This window comes from Eutrigla gurnardus (assembly GCF_963514095.1).
Source record: "Eutrigla gurnardus genome assembly, chromosome: 1".
Taxonomy (NCBI): domain Eukaryota; kingdom Metazoa; phylum Chordata; class Actinopteri; order Perciformes; family Triglidae; genus Eutrigla; species Eutrigla gurnardus.
In genome coordinates, this window is record NC_139915.1 from 27255592 (window position 1) to 27266324 (window position 10733).

The 10733-nt window shown below is 44.3% G+C and overlaps 1 protein-coding gene across 2 annotated transcripts; it reads right to left on the bottom strand.

The window, feature by feature from the left end:
* Positions 1-810: 810 nt before the first annotated feature.
* Positions 811-10368, bottom strand: LOC311014185 (lactadherin-like). 2 transcript variants are annotated; one of them, XM_084010622.1, is made up of 10 exons: positions 10210-10368; positions 7491-7616; positions 7274-7405; positions 3945-4058; positions 3435-3616; positions 3198-3353; positions 2931-3075; positions 2392-2576; positions 2152-2307; positions 811-1691 (listed from the first exon to the last, which is right to left on the bottom strand). In XM_084010622.1, the coding sequence occupies exons 1-10, from the start codon at positions 10283-10285 to the stop codon at positions 1548-1550; spliced, it is 1416 nt and encodes a 471-aa protein (XP_083866748.1). In that variant the 5' UTR covers positions 10286-10368; the 3' UTR covers positions 811-1547. The 2 variants fall into 2 exon arrangements, with proteins under 2 accessions (XP_083866748.1, XP_083866747.1); XM_084010621.1 differs by having other exon boundaries at positions 2392-2594.
* Between the last annotated feature and the right edge of the window lie 365 nt (positions 10369-10733).

Sequence of the window (10733 nt, forward strand, 5' to 3'; positions counted from 1 at the left end):
ACAAGTAACAGAATCACACTTTTTCTTTTTACACTAAAAGAAAAACATGTCTAGCAGCTGTTTGTGGAGCAAAATCTTGTAGAAAAATCTCCTTTGCCTCCCTCTTAAACTTTCTGAAAGCAGATGTTTGTTGCAAAAGCACATCACTGTGATCTTTTATAGCAACTCCTGCTGTGCTGTTGAAAACCATGAAATAAATATCCACATAAAGGCGTAGACATACACAATGAGCACGGATGTGTTATGAGATGCTGCGTCCTCCACCATATTTCACTGTGTGGAGATGAAAGCTGTTGCCAAGGGCCAAACATACCAGGACTGTGATCTTAGCAGGGAGACGAGGGTCTAACTGGGTGTAATTACTCTGTTAAACAGCAGGCCGAAGCCTGGTAGTCCGGCTCTCAACATCTCCGTGTGACTGACAGCAGGTCATTCCTCAAAATGTTTAATTCTGATTGAGGTGAGAGCTTCAGGTCAAATACAAAGTGCTACTGTACCATCCTTTCCTGTTAGCTTCGGGCAGCGATACGTAACACAAAGGAGGTCTAGTTTGTGCATTATATCAGCACATGAACAATGCAGAGATGCCTCCTGAATGGCCGGTTCCACCAACACCCTCTCTATAGCCATCAGTGGGAAATATCCCGTTATGTAACTGGTGTCGTTCAGTACATCAGCTCACACTACAGCATGACAAAGACATGTTTTGTGTCTCTTGACTGAAAAGAAACGAACAAAAAGTTCATTTTAAAACATTTAATAAACGATCTCAGTTCAAGACCAACAGTGAATAATAATACAAAAAAAAAGAAGAATGTAAAACAATGTTTATTCTCTACACATCTTTCTACATATTTCACATTTGTTGTAAAAATATTAAATTGCCATGAAATTATTTGTAAGAATGAAGCGGAATAATGTGTTAAAAATGTGTAAGTCCTTCGTTTTATTGACAGATCAGTGTTGGAAGTTTGAATGTTCTACTCTTTGACATTAGTCTCTTCCAGGATAGTTGGACATGCCACATTATTGCACAGGACCCTGAGACATTTGTGCTCAAGTGACTAAACAGCAGTTGTGCAAAGGGAGCTCCGGTGACGATGTCGTCTGTCCTCTGCAGGCTTGTAACTGCTGTGAGACTGCAAAGGGAAGGACAGAACAAGTCTAAAACTGGCAATTTAGTTTGGTGAACAACTGGAAGAGGTGAAGGGCGCTATTACCCCGTCTACGGACTTTAAAGAGCCTGGAATCAATTTGAATTCTTAGAAGCAGCAAAGCAAATAGTCTAAGAGCAACATTTAGTTTTGATCCAAATCTATTAAAATTCAAAAAGCATCAACATTTCACTCTCTGTGAGCAACGTCAGACAATGTTATTAATATAAACTTTTTTTTAAAGTCAGAAGGTGCTACAAGTGTTACAGTCCCAGCAGTCAAACAGGATCTTTTCATCCAGAGAAACAAACAGGTGATATTCTGTCCGAGGTCCGGTCCTCCTCCGCTGTGGTTTTCGAGGTGACGGAGCGTCAGGATGATGACGATGAGTTTCTAGTCATCGCAGCCCAGCAGCTCCATGCGCAGAGTGATGCGCTCGTGCCACTCCCAGGGGACGACGCGCACGTACCGGGCGTAGAACGCCGGCTCGAAGAGGTTCTTCTTGTGGGTGTTGTTGTCAGTGTTGCCTTGGAAAAGCTGCACACAAATATTTAAGGTTAATGTAAAGGCGACGATTCTGTTTGAAGAAGAAACAGGCGATGAGGAGGAATAACCGAGTGTCTTATGGTCTGGCTGTGATCAGAGGTTTCTCATCAAACTGAGCTGCGCTGCCTCCTGACAAGCTTACGACCCGGATCCTCACAGCCCCGCCCGGTCGTTCAGAGCGGTGAGGCCCCCCGGGCAGCATCATTAAGCCATGAGCCTACTTCAGCCCTGGGCTCAGAAAAAAACATCAAACGCTTGCTTTTTACACTTTTATTGGATCATCTGGGTCCAGCTACTGTAACCAACAGTGTTCTAGCCCTCTAACAAGCTCCACTCCTCCAACAGTAAGGAGAGAACAGAAAGGAAGGCCGACATTTTACTTTTTATGCAAAAATACTTAAGTGGTATTCAATTTTTCAACAAAAAAAAAATATATATATATATGTCTGACCTTATCGCTGCCAGTGTTCTCCTCCTTCACCACACTCCACGACTCCCCATCGTTGCTGTAAGCGACTTTAAACAGCGACACAAACTGCACCACCCCGAAGTCCTTGGCCCCCTGAGTGATGATGCCCGTGAGGCGCTTTGTCTTCTCTAAATCGACCTGGTGAAACAACAAAGAAACTCTTTATACTCTGCAACAACCTGCTGGCTTTAACCCAAACAATAACCACTGAGGTTTCCTCACCTGGAGCCACTCTGAGCGGTTATTGTGTGCAGGAGACCAGGCGTTCGTCTTTCCTTGCTTATCCAGCCGGGCGAACTGAGGGTGCCACGTGAACGTATCGATGCCCCATGTGCGGAAGGAGCTTGAGGCCGAAAGCTGCCCGTCTGAGACGAGGCGAGACTTCATTCCCAGAGGCTCCGAGCAACCTGCCGTGTTGGAATAAACTGTGAAATCAGAAGCAGACGGAGAGACGGAGGGAGAGGAAACCCAACACAGAAAGAAAGAGAGAAAGGGGAAAGAAAGAAAAAGAAAGAATACACCCAAAGAAATTAACGTCACCTTTCATTCATCTGAAGAAAATTCAAAACACTCAGAAGAATGTGATGGATTGAAATCACTTTTACACCCAGAAATCACCAAGAGAGGAAGAGAACGAAGCGTTCAGAGTATAAGAATGCATGCAACAAAGTGGATGGAGGTACGTATGCAGAGTGGAGGCGTTCATCAGGTGTATGTGTAAATGTTTAGCTTTTACAGCTGGCCGTTTTCTGCGTGTTTACCGTTGAGTTCACATCCCACCAGCTCCATGCGCAGCGTGCAGGCCCTGCGGCACACCACAGGGATGATGCGGATGTACTGGGCCACGATAGGAGGGTCAAAAAGGTTGGTCTTGGTGCTGTCGTTATCCGTGTTGCCCACGAAAACCTGCAGTGAGTGGACACTTAGGTGAGTAAGCTGAAGAAAGGGACGCTTTCTGCTGGTGAACATAGTAAATGACCTGTATTTATATATACAGTATAAATTAAATACAAGGGAGGGCCTCTAACCGTGTCCCTCCGTTGGCCGTCCTTTCTGTAAGCAGTGTAAGAGCTTCCATCGAAGCTGCTCGCCACCTTGAAGGCCTTGATGTACTCGGAGGTGCCCATGCGACTGGCACCCTGCGTGATGATGCCCGTCAGACGCATCTTCTGCTGCATATTGATCTGTTGTCAACAAATAAACAAGTCAGCTTCACAGCTCTCGTTCGTCGGGCCTTGTGATTCTAAAGCGTTCGCTTCTCCCACCTCGATCCACGGGTTCCTGTCGTGGGCGGCTGACGTCCAGGCGTTGACGATGCCCTGGTTGTTGAGTCGAGCCAAATCCGGGCCCCAGCGCTGAAGACCCATAATGCCGTAGTGCACGGAGGAGGCTGATACCTGGGAGCCCACGATCGCTCCTCCCTCCATCCCAAGCAGGGAAATGCAACCTGGGACACACGTTCAAATATTAAAAGTAATTACATGTCCTTCTGTTTATTGTTGAGTCTCTTATTGTATATATATAATTATTTTTACCTCTATGGTTTGAATCATGTGAGTGCTTAATTATTTCGTGTCAACAGCTGAAACGTTATGGTACTTTATTTTGTATTTTCCAAATTAATAAAATGTTTTTTGTTGGAATGCTTGAGTAAAGTACTATTTAAAAAAAAATTATTACATTTAATACAGCATTTTGTCATTTGGCCAATTCTAGCAACGTTTATTTAATTTGCACTGTGTGTGAAATGAAATGACAGTAGCTGGTTGACGTACGTAGCTGGCACTGCTTTCCAACATACGGAGACTGGCATTGGCAGGTGTAGTCCCCATCGAGATCCCGACACATCCCTCCATTCTTACAGGGCTGGTTGACACAGTCGTTCACATCTGAAAAAAGAGCAGCAACTTATTATTGCATTGTTTTCAACTCCTCAAACGAATGAATCAGGAATCACAGGGGAAAAAAAGATTTTCGTGAGAGATGTGGTGCACACCTGCAACACAAGACAGGCGGCAGGTGGAGGCCCTCAATAGTCACACTGTCTCCAACATACGTAGACTCGCTTTAATTGAACATGATGACAGAAACGCACCTGAGGGGACGGGGGGGGGGACACTCTTGGCAGCCGGTCTAAAGGGGTCAGCGGGTTTAGGGGTGAAAGTTCAGGGTTGATAACTTAATTTTGTGCCATGACCTAATGTGTGTGACAGTTTATGGAGGTTATATCCATGTTTTGTCCGCATCAATGTCCCCACAAGAAGTGCATTGTGGCAAAAATAATTACATATTAAGAGCTGTGATCCACACAGATGTTTCTTTAGAACTGTGTAATGACCCCTTCAATCCAGGAGGGGTCAGTGTTGCCTTCTCTTGTAATGCAGGACATGAACAGCTGATGAGCCACACCTGAGCCTGATGAGGTTCCAGGTATAAAAGCTCACCACACTCATCTGTTGACACTGCTGCTGTTTTATTTGTTTCAGACAGCTCACTGAACTTCCATCATTGTTTGGGTCATCTGAGAGATGTGTGTTTATTATTTTTAACTCGTCTGATCTCCCATTTTTGTTCCAGCCTTTGAGCCTGGCTATAACAAATGCTCCTCCTAACTTGACACCCTGGTTTAGATGTGCACACCAGTGCTGTGGATCCTGCTTGTTGAGACGGATCCTGGCAGGCAGGTGCACCTCGTTTGGTGATTGAGTTGTGCGTTTGGGAGGTATGGAGGAGTGTGATGAGTAGGCTGTTTTTGGTGGTGTTGGTGGTGTTACCGGGCCTGTGGGTTTCAGTGCGTAAATACCCGCCACAAGTAGCACCTGAAGACTAGGGGGGAGCCTAGTTAGTTCCTGGTCAGGCAGTTAGAGGGACGGGACTGCAGTGATGTTGGCTGTGTATGGGCAGCTCTGGCTGTTGGTGTAATGATAGTTTCACACTCAATTTGGAGCTTGTGTATTCGGACAGCGAGTTTTCTCCTCATGGCTTTTGTGCAGGAAGTTTTAGACCTCCAACGGAAGAATTATTGAAGTGATGTTAATAAATAAGCTGCTGGTCCTCAGCTGGAAGCTGTTCATGCACCTGGTTCCAGCAACGGAAACTATTTCTGGTTTGATGTCATGTTTGCAGAATGTTTAGCTTCAGCTTAAAATTGATAGACAGACTTTTTTTTTTATTTGTGAGATCATGATCGTCCTCTCCAGTTATGGAACAAGTGTTAATATGAGAACCTGAATCCAGCTGCTGCACTGAATGCAGGAGATTCTAAAGAGTCTTTGGTAGACGAGATGATGCAGCCTTTGAGCTGGGCTGTAATAGATTTTGGTTTCAGATGATGATAGTCAATAAGTGTAATCAAAGGTTTTCCAGCCTTGTTTTTAAGACGTTTCACAAAACAAAGCTTTGTTTTCCTCCAACAAAGCAAGTCTGTGGTCACTTGCTGTTTCCTGAGTATATTACCCATGTAATGCCCTCTAATCCCCGCTAGGTGGAATGCTTGTACAGCATGTCTACATGGTTTAACCAGCTCAGAGGGATAAATGCATCATTCCAGCTGCAGCACATTTTACTCCCTTCATTCATCTTAAAAGGACCTAATTGAACATGAGAACCCGGAGTATAAATGTGTAACCGTTTTCTTGGTGAAAATGAAAAGTATTAGAGCTGTACATTAGAGGGGGAAATACAAGTAAGATTGCATTGGGTAATCTTGTGTATGTAATGTGGTTAAAATCAATCTGACTGTCACAATACACTAAGTGTATCCTCCGCTGAATGTCTGAGTATTTAAGTTAAACCTACAACTTTTTAGCCTGTGGCCTTTAACGTTGTAAATCATCTGTATCATGAAGTCCTGCTGCTTTGTGTAATAGCTGTTCCTATTCACCTGGATTACTCTCGATACAGAAGAAACCGTCAGAATGTCATGATCATGAGCCATTACGAACTCTACCAGACTTCAGAACTAAAGCAGACGACCGGTTGACGTAATGCCACATGGGTCCGTTTAATTCTCGTTCCCGTTAACACTAAGAGGATTGGTCACAACTTAGAAACGACTGCCTCAATGGCTGAGACGTAACACCGACAGCCAATAACGGAGAAACAGGTGATCCTACCAAGAGCAGGCCGTGAAATAGCCTCACCGTCTGGGATTATTTTTCACATGTTTTGGCAACACTGTGGTGACATCTGTGCCCAGTAGGCCATTTGTTTGCCTGTTTTTCCAAATGGAATGCAACCATCGCTGTCTTACAAAGTAAACCTACATTTTAACCATCATAGCTTTTAGTTTTAAATGTGTCTGTGCATTTGCTGCACATAATGTATGGGAGAGGCTCAGACAGCAGTCCAGCCTGTGACGTCTGACTCAAAATTAGAAAATGTTTGGGAGTAGACAGCCAGGCTACATGAAGTCTACAATTGGTGGTCAGCCTGTGGGTTCTGAGAGGGAGTGCTATTCATTCACAAAAAAAACAGCCTGTGGATTTTGTTAATCTCTGTCAGGCCTGGAGAAAATAATTTCCTTTTTTTCTCATTTGTTCAAGACATTCTTCCCAACGATAAACCTAAACTTCAGCAATAATTCCAAGTCATTACATTAAGATATGATGGAATTCGCTCTGATCTAATTCTTCCGCTGATTTGGTCAAGCTAGGGCACAAACGGATGCAGTGTTGACGCGGTGTGGAAGGCGTCTGCATGCTAAGAGATTTGGAGTGGTCTTTTTCTAATTAGCCAAACAGAGTGACCACAGAAGCCGCTGAATGAGGCCCTTTCATGGAACTGCTGAGCCGACGGCACGTCACTCTCACTGCTGATGCTATGACGGGATGGAAAATCCTCCTGTGTTCACACTTTGAGAAATCGGCTGAGAAAGTGGAGCCTGCTCTGCTTTTTGTATAACACTGCACGTCAGGCAAAATTTGGCTTATAATTCTCTCATTTGCTTTACTTTTTTCTCTATTAGAATCTATATATATCAAATTAATTATGTAAATGTCAAAATATCTCCTGACAGTACAATTAAAAGTATTTAAGTTGAATGTGTAATTAAGTGTACAGGGCTAGAGAGGCTGCTCATGAATCCCTTACAGAAGTAACTTACTGATCTGACAGTGCACTCCCTCGAAGCCCGGTTGGCACTTGCAGATGTACTCGTTGAAAACGTCTCCTCGTCTGGTAGGAGCGATGACTTCGCACGACCCATCGTTCTTGCAGGGGTTGGGGCTGCAGGGTCCTGAGAGAAGGAAGAAGGAAGTTAATCCTCCCTGCGTGGTTAAACCTGTGCGTTATCCCCCCCAAAAGGTTCCACTCTGCCGTACCGATCTCTGTCAGGTTGCAGGTGTCTCCACCGAAGCCGTCGTCACAGATGCAGATGAACGGATCCTCTCCGATCCCCGTCACACACGTTCCTCCATTATGGCAAACATTCACCTCGCAGTAGTCCCCTGGGTAAAGGAGGAAAACAGGGAAGTTAGAGACTCCACATTTCTCCACTGCTGGTAGCTACAGTAAACTAGACGGATGGCGATACTACGACAGGTGGTGTTGTGTTGTGTGAATGGGGATCTCCCTCTCAGCCTCCTGGTCTTGTTTTGCTGTCACTGCTGCTCTCTCAACCCACAAGTTTAAGCTGCAGCTGAACAGAACAAGCTCCCTCTAATTCCCTGAAGGTTAAACATCGGCCTGGTAAAAATGAAACACTTCGGTATCTTAAGTAGAAGAAAATAAAGTAGATTGTGAGGCAAAAACGAAGAGTATCTTCAAAAATGATTCCTGAAAAACATTTTAAAAGTTGCCTTTGAGCAATTTGGTATTGTGCTTCCATAACGTTGGGAGACTTGAGAAGAGAGAGATTTAAGAGGAGGCACGGCCTAACTTTAATTTCCAAGTATGCGAAGAAGGGTTAAGACTCCAAAATGCAGAATCCTACTTTCCCCATTCAGATTAATGGTGTATTTTGTGAGACTCTCCCTCCCTGATGACATTACCAGGGTTCTTCTCACAGCCTGAATATTCATCCCTGTAACCAGAACAGGGTGTGCTAATGGTAAAATAAAGTGCAGATACAGCACATATGTGGCACTGTAGTCTCAGTACTCCGAATACACTGAGTTTGAATAGATACCCAAATCAGTGGGAGGGGACAGAAAGTGGGATCTACCATGTTTCCTCTTTGTTGCTGTTGGTCCGGCCTGAGCTTTGGTGACGGCAGCGGTGCTGCAGCTACTGGCTGTGAGGCCCAAAGTGCTGAGTCACAGAAACTGGCTGGATTAGAAAAATGATGGTCTAGACCTCCAATGGGAGCGGCAGGGCACAGATTTATGAGTCACAGAGAGCGGTCAAAATTACAAAGCCTTAACCCCTAATCTTTGTGTTTTTATTGTTTTTAAACCGACCCGTTGAGTCACAGGATGCCACGTCGGAGTCGTTCAAGCTCAGAGCAACACCAGGTGGAACTTTCTATGGCATCGAGGCAAAACCTGAAGGAAAGCTGCAGCCTCGACAATGACCCAAATATGACTGAGTCTGTGTGAACGTGATTTTTGTCACCGTACCGTTTAATGCTAAAACACATCACTTGTTGTCAAACCTCCAAGAACTGGCCGGCCTGGTTTTGCAAAGGCAGTGACGTGTTTTAGCATGAGATAAAATCTGAGCAACGGAATTAACCAGAAGGAAAGAATTATACAGCAAAAACAATGAGTTATTAGGTTTTACCTGGTTTAATAAGTGGTTACAATTGAGTTTAATGTGGAAACAAAACTCCAAAAAGTGTCCTGTATAAATATTGGAATGTAGTTTGTCTTCTTCAGCTCTGTGTTTGAGGAACGGTGTCCAATAAATCTATTACATTGATACTGAAGTTGGGTTTGAACATAAAAGATGTAAACAAATAACACACGTTTACACAACCAGCACTGACAACCGAACGTGTCTACGTGGAGGATTAAGAGCTTGCAGGATTAGCCGGGTTTGCACAGATGCATGCGGCTCTTTCAGTTACACAACATGACGGTGCAGCAGCTTGTGAGGGGCTCAGGACACCCGGCACACCTGACTGACAGGTGGGTGAGGTGAGCAAAGCCAAACAGGCTGTATGTACACAAACAGCATCCCCATCAGACAGCAACACACATACAGCTGTAGTAGACGTGTTTCAGATTTTGGCAGGAGTTTAAAAGTGCTCCCGGCTGGTGGCCCATTTCCAGGTTGACCTGAAGGCAGGTGAGCGGACAGCTGGTTCACGTTGGCTCCAGACAAGAGCACATATGGTGTTATTTTCCTCTCCATCTGCACCACCTCTTCACCTCAGAACGGTGCCAAAGGGGCACAACAACATGTAAGGACACATAAAATATAAACAAATCTACTGTTTACACGACCCCCACCCTATTTCATCACAGCACTACATTTACTGCGAATAACATCTTTTTTTTTACAGAGCTGCCTCTTAAAATAAAATCACTGCAAAGTTCTAGTTTACACTGCATGTAAAATACAACTTTGTAATAACAGAGCCTCACGTGTGATAACATGTAATCACTCTTTCGACCATGACAATAATAACACGTTGGCATGAAGGCCTCACAAATTACATTTTGTCTGCGTTCAGGGGGAAAAAACTGCATTTTGCATATAGATTTTTTGACTGAACCATGTAGTTTTTTTTCACACGTGGTGATTATATTAAAGCAGCTGTAAGATGAACGACTCAGGAAAGACCAAACTGTTGCACATCTCCCCTTTTATCATTGCCCCCCCCCCCCTTCTGGAAAAACACATCTGAATCTTCGTGAGTCAGTAAAAGTGGACCTATGAACTGGAGGCTGAACTAACTATCGAAATGGGAAACAGGGAAACAGATGCCATGGAAAATAAGACTAGGTAGGCCAGTTAAATGGGGACAAATACATGAAGTGTGGCGTTAGAAGTAGAAACCTATGAGACGCTATACAGGACGACAACATGAACACAGGAGTTCTGCGTGAATGCGATTAGTCAGATTTATGACGGTGGGTTTTAAAAAGAGAGACTTACCTCTGACTGAAAACAGGCAAAGCAGAAGAGTCAATGATATCAAAGTCGTTGTTGATACATTTCCGGGACGTTTCATATTTGTTTACTCGTTACTTTATTCCGCGCGGATTGTTCGTTCGGGAGCGACGCCGTGAACCGGTGCTGCCTTCAAGTGCTGTCGGAAATCTCGGGATTCTGGGCTGGGATACGAAGGAAGGACGAAGTGATGAATGAGGGAGCCGGGGTTTCTCGATAATACCCGAGAGGGCCATGTGACGTGTGATGTTGTGTGTGGGCGGAGAGCTCGGCAGTAAACAGATCGAGAAAGTGACGTTTCCTTACATCTTCATTCATGGCAGCCGCTTGTGCCTTTGAGCAATTATACATTGTTGCTTTGCGGTTTTGATCATTCTTACTAGTTGAAACAAAACCGACAATTTAGCCACGATGGTTTACCCTTTTCAGTTTTTATTTGATATATAGATGTTACTTGTGTATAGCCTGTTAATTAGCCACAGGCTTTGTTAACTTATTATGAACCTATA